This window comes from Dromaius novaehollandiae, chromosome 16, assembly GCF_036370855.1.
Source record: "Dromaius novaehollandiae isolate bDroNov1 chromosome 16, bDroNov1.hap1, whole genome shotgun sequence".
NCBI classification, from domain to species: domain Eukaryota; kingdom Metazoa; phylum Chordata; class Aves; order Casuariiformes; family Dromaiidae; genus Dromaius; species Dromaius novaehollandiae.
In genome coordinates, this window is record NC_088113.1 from 11,849,117 (window position 1) to 11,866,804 (window position 17,688).

The 17,688-nt window shown below is 40.9% G+C and overlaps 1 protein-coding gene across 4 annotated transcripts in view; it reads left to right on the top strand.

The window, feature by feature from the left end:
• The first annotated feature begins 5,246 nt into the window (after window positions 1–5,246).
• STAU1 (staufen double-stranded RNA binding protein 1) overlaps window positions 5,247–17,688 on the top strand; it is a 34,942-nt gene continuing 22,500 nt past the window's right edge. For 3 of the 4 annotated variants that reach the window (XM_026106553.2, XM_026106556.2, XM_026106557.2), the window contains exons 1-2: window positions 5,247–5,433; window positions 17,123–17,399. In XM_026106553.2, the coding sequence (XP_025962338.1) occupies window positions 17,207–17,399 (193 nt within the window). In that variant the 5' untranslated portion in view covers window positions 5,247–5,433; window positions 17,123–17,206. The remainder of the gene's footprint in view (window positions 5,434–17,122; window positions 17,400–17,688) is intronic. The other variant, XM_026106558.2, reaches the window with a different exon arrangement.

Sequence of the window (17,688 nt, forward strand, 5' to 3'; positions counted from 1 at the left end):
TAGATGTGGCTGTGGCCCTGTTAGTGATACGTAATTTATTCCTGATATGTTCTGCAGATTTCACAAGACATACAAATGTTTATGTAGAGCACTTACTCTTTCAGGGAAATGAGCTTTTTCAATTGTAGGGCAGGCAAGATGCAGCTCTGCTTCTGAGTGCAAGTGTTATTGGTAGTGTCCTCACCCTTCATTTAGGTGGAAACCTTATCAGTACCTCCCATCCCCAAGATTCAGAAGGAAATGCAGTATTCCCACCAGATTTATCTGTCAATTTTAGTGGAAACTGGTGAAAGCAACTTGGTAACAGTTTTCTCAAGATTTTTGAACTTCTGTATGTCACGCTTTAAGTGTATTTCATGTTACTCAGTTGGGCAAATACCTCTTCCATTAGAAAGCTCAGGCCCAAATCACCTGCTAACAATCTTTTGAGGAGTTGGAGTGTCTAATTCAATTTCAGATGATTAAATACTGCCCATCATCTGAGATCCTTTTCTGAAACACTTGTGCAAATAAGAAGCCAACTCTCCCTTACAATTGATAGTGGCAGAAGATGACTCAAACTCGGGGGAAAGGATTACTTGCTCCTTTTTGAATACAAAGTGGGTAGTTGGACACCTGTTTGGGTTCTTTTGACATCACAGAGGTCCAATCTGCTGTTTCAAATTCATAACCCTTCTTTGGATCCTATTGGACTATTTGTGGTTCTTGGCTTCCAAGTAATTTTTTGAGGTGTTTGCAGTGGAAAAGAATAACTGATTCTTGGTGTAAACACCTCAAGACGAGTACATGTTCTTGTTTGCTTGGGTTGTGAGTAGACCAAGATATTATCAGTATTCCTGCAATGGTAGCAGCACATACAAAAGTGAAGTTCTTTTTCTTTGTTTCTTCATCCAAATATGCAAAGATGAGACTTATCCTCCTACTGAGTCAGACGCTTCATTTTGAAATTCTCTGATGAGGACCAGAACATATTCCTTTTCTCAGCTGACTCTTTCAAAAAAAACTTGGTTTCCTTCAGGCTCTCAGTAGCTTGCTTGAAGGTGCCTTCCTTCAGGCTGTACTTCTCTGCTTCTTCCATACACTTTTCTGCTCATTCTATGACCTTTAAATGAAAATAGTCTTCCTGAGAGCCATCATATTGTCAAGAAGGATAGGCCAGATTAAAGCTATCAAAGCAGGTCTTTATACTGTCTTTCACCAGGACAAGATAACCACAAGGCACTGTGTGAGGTTTCAGCTTCAAGTTTTTCACAGCAAGCTATTTGTCTACAATTCTTCACGTTTCCCTGAAGTTCACTTCTTGTTCTTAGACAGAAAAGGGTTATCCATTTGGTGATCTTCCCTTTATCTGTCCAAAGACCATGTGGTTCAAGCTGTCAAAAGTGCTGTTAAAATGCTGGGAAATCAATTTGAAAACACTTTGACGAAACTTTCGAAGAACAGAGATGTATTTCCTGCGGCATAGTATGCATATGCTGACACTGGTTTTGCTGCTAGAAACGGTCTAGTTGTAGCAGCATGATTTAAGCATCCTTTTATTTTGGGTGGAGTAGATTGTCTCACCTGACGCTGGCTGCCTCTGCCAGGCTGCTTCCGGTAGCTCATGTAAAGCTAGTTTGGATACAGCTATACCGTGCTACGAACTGGCTTTTCCGTTTCCTTGTCCCGAAACTCTGAGTGCCTGGATGCCTTGATTATTGTCTTAAAACAGCTTTATCTTTTCTTCAGAGAAATAGTAGTATCTTGTTCAAAACCTGTTATCTGTTTTGTTGATTCTTTCAACAAAAAAAAAAGCTCAGAGAAGAGTCATGCGTTTCTTTCAGTCCTGAGCGGAAGTATTGCAAAGATGTTTCCCCATAAGTGTGTTTCAGGTATTTGCTTTTAAAACTGAGAATGTTAATTGAAATAAAGATAGGCTCCAGACATGACTTCTCTATGAAAATTTAAATACATATATATATAAAGGCAGGATAAATGTTTTTTTTCCCCTTAGCTTTCTACCTTTAATAATCAAATGAAGTCATTATCATCATTAATCTAATTTAGAGGAAATCTGAGATGTTCCTGGGGTATACTGGCTAAAATAGTAGGTACCAGCTGGTACATAAAAAGCTCTGTAACTTGGGTTGACAGCTGGTTGCAGAGTGACTAAAGGTCTACGATTTATCTCAAAATAATAATTTTCTAATTCATATGAGGTCAGAGCTTGTGCTAGGCTTACTGTATTGTATTCAAGATGAGACCATATAATATAGAAGTAAATATTAAAGTAATAGATCTTAAAAAGAGTAGAAAGTGACAGAGATGATATTTTGTTACAAATGAGTAGCATGTCAGAAAAGCAGAATAAAAGGAGTTTTAGCAAAGCTAGTTCATATATTTAGCTTCCTGGTTTAAAAAAAATCTGGTTTTGTGCCTGATGTAAGGAATATTTTGACGTATTTAAAAAATATGCATTACAAGTATCAGATTTCTACATGAACATCTGAAAATATTGTAATTACAATATTGTTTCCTTAAAATTTTCATGCAAGAAAACAAAAGTATCAAATATTTTGCAGATTATTAGCTAGAAATAGGTCTCTGTCCCTCTTTGTCTCTTTGTCCCTCTTTAAAGCTTTGTTTAAGCTGCTGCATAAAGAAGCATGGAAAAGTCTTTTGTAACATTTTTTTAAAAGTAAAAATCATATGCATACTAGAGGAGTAAAAATCTCATCCTTCAAAAGAAAGGACAAATGTGTTGGATATTTGAGATGTTCTGCCAAGTGTTCCTCAGACTTTTGAATTACATATGTATTTGCTTTAAATTATGTTCATCTTCGTATTCTGGCTGCAGATACTTTTCAGCCCAGTTATGTAAGTTTTACAGTTACCCAGATGCTTACAATCTTCTGGGAAAAAAAAGTAAAGTTGAATTTTTAATATAATTCAATCTGAAAAAATCTAGCTTTGTATTTCCGTATCTCCACCTAACAATCTACAAAATGCACAAATGCTGTTTCTTTTGTAGATAACATTAAGCCTTGCAGTAACAATTACACAACAGTTGAAGTTTCATTTCCTTCTGAAATACAACTGTTGCTGGCCTGACATAATTAAAGCATCTAACAGCACATATTATTATGCAACAGACCACAAGAACATATGAATAGGTGTTTAAATGTGATATGGGTTATATATATATGCTTATATACTGGAGAATGTCTTTTAAATGCTATATTGTCAATTATTTTAAGTGTACGATGTATTTTCTTTATGGTGTCTTTGGCATCCATACCAGTATTAAAGACAGAAATGGATATGGAACTTTAGGTATAATGTTTTTTATTTCTAATTTGTTTTTGCTGAAATGTTTGTACTTGTGATTTTCCCCACTAAGTATGAAGGCCTTCGTACTTACTGTAGAATTAAGCTACATGTATTTGGTTAATAGACGAGGTGGGCTGGATGCCACATTTTATTCACTGAACAGAGACAGAAATTACTGATTTGCAATTTAATGATGCCATGGGGTTTAAATGCAAACCTTGTAACTTAAAATGTATTTTTACCTATTAAGAAAGATAAATTATTTCTAAAACAAAAAGCTCTCATAGTATCTTTTTCTGACAGAACGGATTGACTTATTCTAACACGACTGGGGACTGTTTGATACTGTACTGCATTTTTGCTAGCTTTTTTGCTAGTGTAGACTTGTTATAAAAAGAAAGACATACTACTTTAAAAATCATACAGGTTAGGAAAGTGTTGTCTTTAAAATATTTAAGCTTAATGGTAACATATGTTTAAATCTTGTAGGGCATTTTGATTGCTACAGTGACTCAGGAAGGGAAATGTGCCATGTCAGAGGTCAACTGGTCAGCCGCGTGCTCCTGTTACTGTAGTTTTCACTCTTCTTTCACTAGCTAGGGATTGATTGTATCTGAAGGAACATGGCTCGATTTATATGACAAATCTAAAATTATTAGAAAATACAGGCTTCAACAGCAGCATGTTGGAATTTTTGCTTTCCTAATGTGAAAAAAACACATTCCTGTCTTCCTTTTGGCTTAAACTAATACATGTGAATTTACTCCAGGCAGTGATTTCAAGAGGGAACAACAATCACAAAGTAACTGAGAGCCGAGGTTAACTTAATGGCAGTTAATTATTGGCAGTGTTGGGGGGCTTGGGGAAGCAGGGGGCATAGCTGCAAAGAGATTAGTGAAGATCAGGGCGGATTAAAGCTGTGCATAAAAATTAAACAAACAGGTTTAGCTTATACGCCTTTTACATACTCTCTTCAGATTCAAGTGTAGGGCTTGAACTGGAAAGTACCACAGTTTGGTGTGAAACTAAAAAATGGCAGTTGTGTACCAGCGTAGGCGCGAGCTGTGCGTTTCTCCTGGGCAGCATCTGTCCACAGCTTTTTGTCTGCGCCCACTGGTTCTACTCGTGTGGTTTCTTAGGTTCGGCACGACTTTTCCTTCCCACCCACGTTTTGAAATTCGTGGGGGGGGGGGTTGTTTGTTTGTTTGTTTGTTTAAGTCATCTTTCGCGGTTGTGCTGGCTGTCATTAACTAGTTATTCGAGGATAACTTTCCGCTCGCAGTTAGCGCAGGGCATCGCCGCTGCTGCCTCCAGCCTCGTTCTGAGCGGCCGAGCAAACTTCCCGGAGGGCGCCCAGCACGCGCGGTGCTGCTTTTCCTCCAGATTTGCATTTCCGCCGACGTACAGCAGCATGAAGCAGAAAATGGATATTTTAAATACATTTCTTGGCTTTATTTAAACAGAACTGAGGCGCGAGGCACTGAAGGGCTGGAGGAAAGACCTGCCGGTGCCGGGCTATCGCCGCAGCGGGCACAGCTTGGATCGCTCCCGGGAAGGGGCTCCCCAGTCCGCGGAGCGGCGCAGCGGGAGCAGGGAGCGAGCCGAGCCCTCGAAGGAGGCGGCCGAGAGCGCCCGGAGGAGCCGCCCGCGGCGGCGGCGACCCGGCCCCGCTCTTTCCCTCAGGCGCCTCCATCTTGCCGGGCACGAAGGCCCGGCCAGCGCGGGGCACGCCGGGAGCTGTAGTCTCCCCCGCCCCGAGGCGGGCCGCGGTGGTGCCGCGATGCATGCCGGGGGTTGTAGTCCTCGCCGAAGAGGCGGTGCTCCGAGCCGGCCCCCGCGCTCATTGGCTGGGAGCGCGGCGCGGGGCGTCGCCCGCAGGGGCTCGGCCGCCTTCGATTGGCTCCCGGCCCGCTCCTCTTCCCACCCCTCCTGGCGGCGCGGTGCCGTCACTTCCTCCCCGGCCGGAGCTGGCCCCGCTCATTCTCTTTAGTGTTTGCCCTGTGCCCGCCGCCTCCCTCCGCCGCCGCGACTCGCCCCCCGGCCCCCCGGGACCCGGCCCATGGACTGAGCCGCCCGCTGGCCCGCAGCACCAGCCGGCCCGGGAGCCGCAGCCCAGGCAGCCAGGTGAGGGCGAGGCGCCGCGCCGCGGCTCCCCGGCGCCGCGGCAGCGGGGCGGCGGGTGGCGGCGGCGGCGGGGCCTAGCGGGGGCCGCGCCGGCGGCGCCCGGGGGAGGGGGCGGCCCCGCGGCGGGCGGGCCGCGTCCGCGCCCCCTCCGCGCCCTGCGCGCGCGGCGCTGCCCCGCTCCCGCCGCGGCCCCCGCCGCCCGCCCCGCCGCCGCCGGCGGGGGCCGGCTGGGGGCAGCGCCCCGCGCGGGGGGCGCCGAGCGGGCCGGGCCTGCCCGGCGGAGCGGGCGGCGGGAGCAGCGCGGCCCCTGCCCCCTCCCGGCGCCGCGGCCCTCCCTGCCCCGGCGGCCGCAGCGGCGCCCCGAGGCTGCGCGGACGCGGGGGGCCCTGGCGGGGGAGCGGCGCGGGACCGGGCTCCCCTGAGCCCGTGAGATGGGGCCGGCGGCGGCGCCCCCCGTTCGGCCCGCGACAGCGGCGGCGGCGGCGGGCTGCCCGCCCCGGGCAGGGCTGGGGGCGGCCCGGCTCTGTCAGGCTCCCCGACCCCCGGAGCGGTGACTGCAGGCGTCCTGCTGCTCCAGGGTCCCCAGAGGAGGTGACAGCGGTAACAGCCTGCTTCAGAGTCCCTGGGGCAGACGGTTGTGGCACCAACCCCCCTTGGGCCGAGCTCGGCTAGTCCGACGTCGCAGGCAAAAGGTGTAGCGAGGGCGTCGGAGGTGACGGCGGCAGCATGCCCCCAGGCTCGTCCCGCGCAGGCTAAGCGCAAACGCCAAGGCGGCCGGCGTTAACGGCGCTGCCTTTTGTCTGAGCACCCGCAGGCTGTCTGCTTCCCTCCTGTCAGGGCTGGCAGCCGTGGCTGGCCCAGGCTCACGTATTTTCCCCCCTCTGTCTTTTGGTCATGACACTAAGTTTTTGGGGAGATGTGACAGCAACAGGTTTCTTTTAAACGTTTGTGCTGCTTCTGTCTGTCCTGCAGGTTATAACGGGGTTTGATTTATGAGTTGTCTACCTAGGGGAAACTGTACCTAGTAATGTTGATAGCTGTTTTTTTTCTGATTGATCTCTGTGTTGGGATTTTTTTTATCTTTGTTTTTCTGTCTGGTTTAAGGCACACCTGGGAGGAGCGTGGGGAAGAAGGCTAGGTGTAACTGTAAGAGTCAGAGCAAAACTGGAAACTCTGCTCTTTGCATCCCATACAGCAGTGAAGTGAAATATCTGAACAGAAGTAACAGCCCTTTGTCTGCTTTTGGGATGGTGTATTTATAAAATCTGCTTTCTGACTAGACCATGCAACTGCATTACATTGTTGCCTTGCCCATACTGGTAGAGATGCATTTTTTTAGTACTAATGAGCATCAAACCCTGAGTTTTAATGATGCAGCTACAATGATGATGTAGTAAAGTGATCTCCAATTATGTATTGATCATCTTGTATAGGCAGCAGATGTGTAGATGCAAGCTATTACAGATATATTAACTATCGTACATCAACTGGATGTTTGCCTTGTCTAGGTGAAAGTTTAAGAGTAGATGGGTTGAATTCTTTGCTATATATTGCATTTTCTGATTTTGGATCAGAATTTCATTTTAAAATCTCTTTATGGGATGTATGTAAGAAAATAATTCCATTAAAGTTCTTTTTTATTATTACTTTAAGTAGCCACTCTTTGTTTGAAATCTTTCGTGATGTTTATCAATACTTATTTTTAACTGTCTGTTATCAGCACCAGTCAGTCAAAAATCAGGTGTTTTGTGTCAAAATTAAAATATTTGTATGTGGAAATTAATTTGTGATACTGTCTTACTGTAACTATACAGGGTCAAAACAAAACTGAAAACTGTGCTCTTTGCCTCTCTAACTCACTGAAAAACAGCAACTTTATTCTGAGATTATACAAAGTTTTTAAAGCATTCTTTTTAATTTTAATCTCTTTAATTTGTCTGGAATCTTACTCAGGGGTTTGATTATTTCATTAAATTTTTTGAAGATATGACTGGAACAGTAGAGAAGATCTGTGCATCAATTATGTATGTTAATTGTAGTCTGTATCTTTACCTTCAGACTTGTTCTATTTAATAAAAATAAAAATATTAATTAAATATTTTGCAACAGTACTAACTAATTCAACTAGATGTAAGCCTCTAGCCGCTTACCTTTCTTCATGATTGTCTCACCACTTTCTGGTTTATTCTTTTGCATTGTGTGGAACTGTCTGGGTTATGTGTACATCTGCTAGGTCTCTCTTCTCTCTCATATTTTAGCTTAGAACTTTAGCTTTTCATCAACCGTTCTCTTAGTAATGATCCATATCTTAACTCCTCAACTGATTTGCTTGATATTTACTGTTTTCTTCCCTTGGAAATTCATCTACTCTGTACTCAAAAAGCAACATGCAGATTATGAACTGTGTGAATTTTGAGCCTCATCTTTTTCTTCAGTGAATGCTGCCTTTAAGTTGTACCTTGGCTAATCAAAACCTTGCCCGAATATCATAGAAAAAGATGGATTTTTGGAAGTGTGTCCTTCCTGTTCCAAAATGATTGAATGTGGGACAAAAAGTTCAGACACCATGTTTGAGTTATTTGAAGTTCCCTTAAAAAAAAAGGGAGGAGGGAGGGAATGCAATATTCTATTCTAGCCAGTATTTTGTCTAGGTAATGATGTGCTATGGTCTTCCTCAGCCTCCAAACAACAGGTGAAAATTGCTAGTTTTGCCCTGAGCAGTCAGTCTGTCTTTGTGATACAGCCATAACTTCTGATTTGAGCTGTGGGAAATTTGCTTCGTTTGTCAAACCAGATCCACAAATTGTTCCTGGGTAGCACATAAGCACTGATGCATTTGCTCACTTTTACAGAAAAGATAATTGGTTGACATTAAGTCATAACAGAGCTACAGACATGTAAAAATACAGATGACAAAGGAGTTAAGTAGTAAATCTTGTGCATTCCACAGTGCATTTAGTTGTTTAAATTCTGCCTAAGCACCACCTCAGATACCTACATCCTTTTGCAGGGATAGGACTTCAATTTCTTTGTGTTTTGGTTCCCCAACTCTGAAATAGGGGTAAATGAACTTCCCTGCTTTGTGACCAAAGTTAGTTGTTAATAAGGAAAATTAGTCGTCTCTGCTGTGTAGCTGAAGGGTCCGTAACTATTAAGATGCAATATACTGTGAAGCGTCCAGTTTCAGAAAGAAATCAGTGTTAAGTTTAGTCTCTCAGTTCCTGTTGGTAAAACTCTTTCTTGGATATTGTTTGTGACATGATTTTAGTCGGTGATCTCAAGAAGTGCTTGTAATTTGAATCCTGATGGGTTTATCTGGTATCCATTCTGTTCCTCATTGTGCTTTGTTCTCCTTCCATAAAAAGCTCTCTCTGATGCTGGTAGTTCATGAATGAATGCAAAGAATGTTTTAATGGGATACATATGCAAGTTTGTAACAAGTAGCATAATTAGAACCTAATAACTTGTGGCCCTCCAAACCTGCGCGTATTGTAAGGAATAGGACACCTTTCTGCATTCTGGTCCTGACTACGAATAAAATGAATTTCTGTGAGAATTTAGTCTGAGTTGTATTTTCAAGTCACATGTCTGAGTTCAGGGCAAGTCTGTCGTAGAACCAGTATTAGAAACCAGATCCCCCTTTTTGCCAAACCTGTCATTTAACCGCGGGGCTGTTGTCCCTCTCTGATAAGAGTAAGAAACAGCCGAGCAGGAAACGTACTACTGCCGTCAGGTAGACAGAAGTATATACGCTGGTGTAGGAATCTAGGGCTGGAAGGGGCTTCTGCAAGAAGTGAAGTAGTCCATCCTTCTGCAGTGTCAGTTATAGCAACCTCCTTCTTAATGAATGTTTATCCACTGTTTTCTTAAGCTTTGCCAGGAACGAAGTCACCTCTGTCACCCAAAGCAGTATTTTGTAGCATACTTCAATAATTACTATCAGAAAGCTTTTTCCTGATGCGCTGCTTATACTCTTTATATGTCACTTTAAGCATAAAGAGTGGATTATTCTTTTCCCTGCCAACAACCTGCGATGTGCTGGAAGACTGGTTGTCATGGCCCCAGCCAGCCCTCTGCTCTTTAGCACATACAAACCCAAATCCTTCAATGTTTTTCTTATAGATTATATTTTTCTAAAGCTCTGATTGGTCTCTGTTTTTCTTTATTGTTGTTGACTGGGCTCACGTCTGTCCTGAAACGTGGTACCCATGTATGGATACTGTGTTCTAGCTCAGGTCTCACTAATGCTGAGTAGACAGACTATTTCACATATTTTAAAACTGCCTGGCAGTGTTGGCTTGTGTTAGGCTGTGATGTACTGTTAGTTGTAACTTCTTTCCCAGTATACTAGTATCTGTGTTTGGTCAGCAGACTGTTCCTGTCTGGAACTTGGCACTTGTTCCTGCTGAGCTTAAGACGTTCATTTCTGAGCCTGGTTGGACCATCAGACAGGGCAGGAGAAAATTCAGTGGTCCTTATACAAGTTGGTTTTGACCCTCCTTAGGAATGTTATCCATTTCCTTGTTTTCCAGGTGCTTAATTTTTTCAACCTCCAGAAAAAATTATAGAAAAAAAGTTGAACTGATAGAGCTGCAGTCCTGTTGTCTCCCTTCTTCATCCTGCAGTTAAAAAATAGACACCTGGCTGCCTTTCCTCAGACTTGTGTATCCTCATCTGCTGTCCATGATTCCTCCAGGATAACTGGTTACAGTCTTGAGAGTCATCGTAGGATTTTTAAATGACTATCTGAAGTAAACTTGAGTGCTTGCTTATCTTAAGTCCTCTTCTAACCTTAATCAAGGTTGAGATCTTACTGTTTTGTTGCTGGTAGGAATGCTGCTAGCCATCCACATGCTGTTGGCTTTAGTTACGGAAAAGACAGATCAAACACTTTGTGCTGCATTACAGAATAAAAGAAGTTTTGATTTCCATTTAGAACAGCCCATGCAAGTAATAGGTTTCATATATGGTAGAGAAAAAAATTTGTTCTAAAATGTTTTCAGCTAGGTTGCTTTCATATACCTATTTGTGAGTGAAATCATCGTTAGACTGGAAATGCAGCCAAAATATAAAAATTTGTATGAGATTTTTGCTGTTAATAGCTGCCAAAGTTTCTCTGGTTGTTGCCTTGCTTTTAGTTTGTTTTTGTGAATTAAGGTTTGGGTTCAATTTCAGCATCTGATCTTTAGGGCTTTTAGGAAGTAGGTTACCTTCTATAGCACTGGCAGGAAGCCTTGCAATGGAAAAACAAATTTGCAAGTGACCCTTAATAATCTTGCAAAGAGCCCCATTGACAGACTCCACTGTTTGTGTAAGGAGGATCGCTTGGGTTTGGGGAAAGAGCAAGGAGAGAGGATTGTTGAATCAAGTTGGAATTTTTGCTTGGAAAAACACAGCTCTGTTGAACAGTCTGTCAGTGAGAATTTAATGCTCATAAGAGTTCTTGTCATCCAGAAGGGTGAGGCAAGCGGTGCAGCGACGAGACGCTTACTGCAGAAGTTCTTGTAGCTTTAGGAAGCAAAATGCTAACTCCCTGTTTTTCCTTTTAGGCGTTCTCCATCATAAATATCCTTTTCAGAACTAAATCCAAAACTTCACTGTCTGGATCTCCTAAAGGTACAGGAAACTTACTTAAAGTTTCTTACCTTTTATTTGCATCTTATTAAAGAAACCACAAGTTGTGGCAAAGCATGGTTATCCACAGGAAGTGGCTTTTCTTGTGTGTGACTCCTAGCTTCTATTTGCAACACCTTTGACAATTATGATACTAAGAAGTCTCAAGAGAAATTTTGTCTGAAAGTATTACATTCTTTTTTTATACAGGAGGACTTCTATTGTGGGTTTTTTGGGTTTTTTTTTTTTTTTTTTTTTTTTTTTTTTTTTTTTTTTGGATTGAGTGGAGCCAGACCACATTCACATCTTCTTGCATTTCTTTGCGTGCCTGTTGTTTAGCGTAGTGACTTTTGGACTTTTCATTTTAATGTAGCCAAAAATTCTGGGAATGTGCCAGGCTTTGATCGGCCAAAAAAAGGGAAAATAAAAACCAGAACACTGAAATGGGGAAAAGTGCTCCTGTCCATCTCTTGAAGTTTATTATCCGCATATCATTGAAGTGTTTGATGGCAGCCATTACTATCATGAGGATAATATTCTAGCACAAAAGTCTTGATGAAGTTTGAAATATTACTCTGGATTAGCACTTTACACAGGTCAATGGAAAAGTGTGGAAGGGTGAGAAAGGAGCAAGTTGTGTGATTAACTTCTGAGAGAGAGATAGGGTGGGAGCAAGACATTTGTTCATTCACCTCTCTGTGAGTCTGCGCGTGGTCATAAGTTCTAACAATGTCTCCAGTATTGTGTAGGGGTCACTTACTCTGTAGTAGTATTTATCTTGAAATGTCTGAGGTAGCCAAGTCCTAATTACAAGGAAAAATCACCTAAAATACTAGGATCTTGTTAGCTTTTCTATCCACTAAGACAGCCTTTATAAACTGTTAGTCTCAACTTTCTAGGTTATGGTGCTTTTTCTTGCATAGTTGGGGGTTTGTAAATCTTATAGGATATCGAGCACAATACTTTGTAAAAACCATTGTAAACCCTTTTATTATTCCAAAATATAGCCTCTAATTAAACACATGCAATGCGGAATGGTAAGTTCTTATACCTGAGTGCCTTGCCTTACACAGATCAGCTACGGTATTGTAAGCTACACAAGTAGCTGAAAAATTAGAAACAAATTTCTGGTTTGTTTTCTCAGACAGTTCTTTGTCTGTCAAAGTCTGAGCCAAATGTTTTTTAAAAGAAAATAGAATATATCTCTGTTATGTATAAGCTTGTTATGTATAAGCTTGTAATATATAATCTTGTAAGTTATTGCCTAGTTTCTAAAATCATCAGAAATTTATAAAGTAGAATTTTAACAATTCACAAAGTATTTTAAATGTCTACTGATGAAGGTGAATTTGTGAAACATTGCTTTGGTGTAATTAACTCTGAAATAGTTCCAGCTGGGGATAACTTGCAGGATGTAGATTCAATTTGATTTGAATATAAAAAAACATGTTACACTGATTTACTGGGGACTGAGGAGAAAGGTGTTGATGTAACAATTTACGTAGAAACAAGCACTCACAGAGGTAGGTTAAAAAATACCTTAATTGAAAATCTTCATGTGCATTCCAACTCGATGTTCTCCCTGGTAATAAATTCCTATTCAGCTGTAGAAAAAGACTGGCATACCCAGGTATCCAGCTGCTTGAGTGTCATGGGGATAAATCTGGAGGAACAGTCTGTTCTACAGTCTTCCGATTTCTATTTCAAGTAAAGATTTAGCTTATTGATTCCTTGAAATTTCTTTTCTGGTTGGCATTGTTGCTTTTCCTTACTCTACTTTTAGAAACAATCATGCATGTGATCCTGTTTCCTCATCCCCCCCCCCATTTCTTGCTAAACTAACTGTTCTGGAGCCCAGATTTTTGCATATTAAGTTTGGTCATCAATTCCTGGTAGCATCATTCATGGTAACACTTGTAATTTCAAAGCATTTTACAAAGAAGGGTGGGTGGGAGGGATTGTTGCCATTTTACAGATGCAGAAATTGAGCTGTGCCTAAACACTCGTTGCTTGCTTTCTTGTGAGACTGGAGTCTTTTGGACTCGCAGAAGGTACACGAGGGCTGAACTCTTCCAGTTCGGTGTCTGGCAGGGCTGGGGAGGCCCGTGGTGAATTCCCGCGAGGTGTGCTTAACCGCCTTCCTTGCGAGGCTGCTTGAACGTGCCTGAGTGGCCAGACCTTTTCTAAGTTGAGCAATTGGTCTCTAGGTTGAGAATAAGCAGGTTATGCCCTATGAGCACGTCTGCAGTGATTTTTCTTGTCTGGTAGTGGAATGTGAACAGCTGATGTCCATTCACGATTGGATCCATTTCCAAAACCTTATTTTTTCAGGCAGTAGGATGTGAGCTCAAGCCTCCGTAGATTTTGTGGATAATGGCTGAATTGTCTGTCCTGAATATTATTCTCTCCAGAGGTGTTTGAAGAAAAGCTTTTTCAGACTTTGCATTGGTGGTTTCTTGATGGGTAGATCTAGGTGCAGCAGGCTGAGGCTGAGCTTGCTGGTGTGAGGTGCTATTCGCTAATGCTCTGCAGTAAATATAGAAAGTGAACTAGTAATATCCTTGTCAGGGACTTCCCTTCTTGGAAAAAAAAATACTAGGGCACTTTAGGGACATCAGTATAAAGGTTCGACTAGTATCACGCGAGTAAAAGAGGATGAGGACAAGGAAAAGGCGTACAAGTAAACTTTAAGATAATTTGTTACTAACATTTTTAAGTTGAACCACAGCCTATAAAGAGCTCAGCATAAGTCAAATGATAATGTTAGATTTTGCTGTAAAGTATGTACTGACATCCTGGCTGTAAAATGTCTTACAGTTGTTCTGGGGATGTACTGATTACAGTTCAGTTTGTATTCTGCAGTAGTATTTGTTTTCTTTGCATCCGGGAGGCTGAGACTTCTAGCAGGGCAGCGAATTATAGTATTCCATGCTGAACTGTCTGTGGAATGAGCAGCCTTGTGTTTTCTATATGATTTTTAACCACCATCCACAGCCTCATACTATTTCTTTATGAAATTGCAGAGTGAATTTTTATTCTAAAAGTTTTTAGAATAGGCTTTCATACATATCCAAAATATTGAAAAAATATTTAAGCTACAAAGAAGCTTAAGCTAGGTAATATTTCCAATTTCTGTGGAAGTCTTATTCTGCATTATTGTGTTGCTTTGACAAAACTGTGGGTTTCTTCACCCCAGCTTTCTTTAAAGTAACTTTAAAGGTGCATTCACTGTGGTCCATGAACATTTAGCAAAATGCATTTCTTACATGGTGAGATATATGGTGAATTTGTGTTACTTATCTGTGGCCCTACCACTTGGTATTGTGTGTTTTGGGTTTATTGTAAGCATCTCTGATCTTGCTGAGATCCAGAATCTCCCTCATGGTAGCTTATGGAAGTATTTTTTGTACCGTAATGTTTGTTTGGAGAACTAGATGTAATCAATTAATTTTGCACCACAATTTATCTAGAATGTTGTCTCATGATAGTAGCTGAATAGTAGATTTCATTTTTGGTGGCTGTAATGGTCATGGGTTATCCAACTGCATGCATCAGGGTTTTTTTAACCATATGAAGCTGAGCAGATCATTTTGAATAATAATTGGGTATCACACAGAGTAGATCTCATTTTTACAGCGAAATTTAACTAGCTAATTTTTAAAAATTCTGCTTATTTGTAGACCTAATAACCTTCTTCAAAACTCCAGAGTATTTCTAGGTGGAGTGCAACTTTAGAAACATATTTATAAAATCACACTGTTCACATTCTTGTGAGCACAATAGTTTTTTTTAATAAAAAAAGCGATGAGGATTGGGGAAATCTGCCTTTGTACCCAAAAGGATTGCTTTGGTAACTTAATAACTAGATTAGGTACCGCACTTCATTGCAAATAATACATAACTCGTAATGGTGACAATGAAGCTGGAATGTCTTTTGCGTACCAGTCCGAAGTAGAAAATAATAAGAGGAAAATGTCCCTAGACTTCAAATACCCAATGATAAGAGTCTGCCTGAATCCAGGAGACCTTTGGGGAATTCTAGCCAGAAATGGATTTGATGAGGTGCTTTTTTTTTTTAGTGGAGTTTACCGCTTGTAGTAAAACTGTTCTTCGCTGTGTTGTGTAACAGTTGACTAGAAAACCACTTTAACGTATGTGTTTTGCAGCTGAAATCCCATGTTCCCTAAAACCAGATAATAGCAAATAAATGAAGGATAGTGCTTTCCTTTAAAAACGAAACATTTACAGGCAGAGTGTTTTTCAGAAGAACTTAAAACTTCCTTTCCGGCTTCCTTTGAAAGATCCTGATTTTATTGGCTTCAAAGCCCAACATTTTTGTGTGTTCTCAAAATGTGTGGGTTAGAAACTGAAGTTAAGTTGCTTTGAAGGACGTTGCACTTCAACAGGAAAAGAGAGCGTTTCTTATTGCACCACAGGCTTTATAGTCTTACCCAGGAAATTATTGTTGTTGTATTATATTTGAAAATTTTCAGAGTTTCTAGTGATGCTCCTGGGAATGAAATTTAACAATTATAAAATTACTGCCCTGGAGTCTTACTCTAAATACTTTTCCTCTTCGCCTTTCAACCTCTTGGAGCTCCATTATATTCCTAATACTACTCACAATTACAACGTACCTAATGTGTAACTTCTGCAAATTTAATAGTGAAATATAGGATTTGTTTTGAGTATAATCTGCGTAAATGGAAGAGGTTTTCTGAACTAATTTCTCTCTAGTAAAAAACAGTTATCCAACCAGTAATATAATAAGCCTGACACATTTATGCTAGTTATCCAAAGTAAGAATATTCCAGGTGGTAGGTTTGTGTATACAGAGGGATGGGGAGGGGTTGAATATTACAGATTATTATGTTGTTTCCCAGAGTGTCTTTCCTCTACTCTGATCGCATAACACCTTTGTATGCATGGATGTATTAGCATAAGTTCTCCTCTCAGATGTTTTGTCAGTAACTAGCTAAAAACTTTGCCTTGACTCATTGCTGCTCCTCTTGCTTTGGAAGTCCATTCACAGGTTCTGAATTTGGAGCTTAGCGAGCACTTGCGTAGTTGTGTTGCTACTAATAGCTCCCGAGGGGTATCTGGAGCAGTAATCTTACTCTTCATCTGCAAATTATGAGAGAATAAACTTTTGTTTGCTGCCCTAATAGAAATCTGCAGTTGAGCAGTGTGTGTGTTTCCATGTAAAGTATATTTAAATTGGCTGTAAAACTTATTTTGAGTAGATTGATGTGTGGCTCGTAAGTGGATAGGGGCAGCTGGGCTCTGGCAGCAATGATAGTCTTCAAACTGGCAATCTCTTAGTATATATTTAGGTTGAACTGTCTGAGTAAGAAGATAGTGTTGCAGCCACGTGTAAGAGAAATCTACCACTAATTTGTCAGTGGAGAAAAGATCTATCACAGTATGTCACAATGACTGGTGTAAGTTCATTATTTGGAGGGTTTTTTGTTTTTGTGTTTGCTTTTTTTTCTAATTAACATAGCTGCTTATGAGAACTTTCGACACTTGTTTATAGGGTTGCAAAGCCAAGTAACTCTAACCTGACGCTTGAACTGTGAATGAGACACTTTCTGACTCAATTAGAAGTAACGTTCAAAATGCGTATAGCTTATAAAGTTTATAAGCTTTTCTACCTTCCTTTCTGCCTATAATGGCCACTTTGGCGTTTTCTGCTAGACACCAGTTGTGTTCCTCTCATAAATGTTTAGGCATTCTCCTTGTTGATTATGAAAAATGCAAAAAGAATATGTGTATATGATTATAACAGGATGTATGCTCTGAATAATTGTTCTATAAAGACTATATTTATTGCTTGCCTTTGAGTTACAAACTTCAATTTCAAGTGGCAAAATGCATGAAATAATCTCATCATGAAAGTGTTCAATATATCAGCAGTGGCTATCAGTTTAGGTAACTGGATTTGCTATGTAAATGGATTCAGTGATGTAGAAAGCAGACGGATAGATAATCTTAATTGAGCAAGGATAAATAAAGCTTCTATACTATATGAATATTTAGTCTAATTGTTGGGTTTTTCATCTTTACAACATTTTAGGTCAACAATTTGGCTTCATCGCATTGAGTTTGCCTGCATTCAAAGCTGTTTACCTACAGTAATTTGCTCTGGTTGGAAGTGAACATGTCTCAAGTTCAAATTCAGAATCCTTCTGCTGCCCTTGCAGGGAACCAAATATTGAATAAGAACCCATCTCTTTCACAGCCTTTGAGTATTCCTTCTACTACTAGTTCTTTGCCCTCTGAAAATGCAGGTAGACCTATCCAAAACTCTGCTTTACCCTCTGCATCTGTTACATCCACCAATGCAGCTGCAGGTAAGATTGACTTTGTATTAATGAATGTCTGTATTCTTAGTGTCTGTAGTTTGGCATAGTATAGTCCTGATATTAGTACTTAAAAATATCTTTCAAGTAATATCTACGCAACTACAGTGGCTTGCCGTGCTTTATCCCTATTGAATGAAATTGAGACAGATATAAGGATACTTTTCTGCAGAGTTCTAAGAATTAGTTAAAATATTTTTTATAGTAAAGAGTACTTTAAAATGTTGTATAAAAATTAAATTTTTAAAACATTGCTATCAATTTTTTGCACAAGTAATTT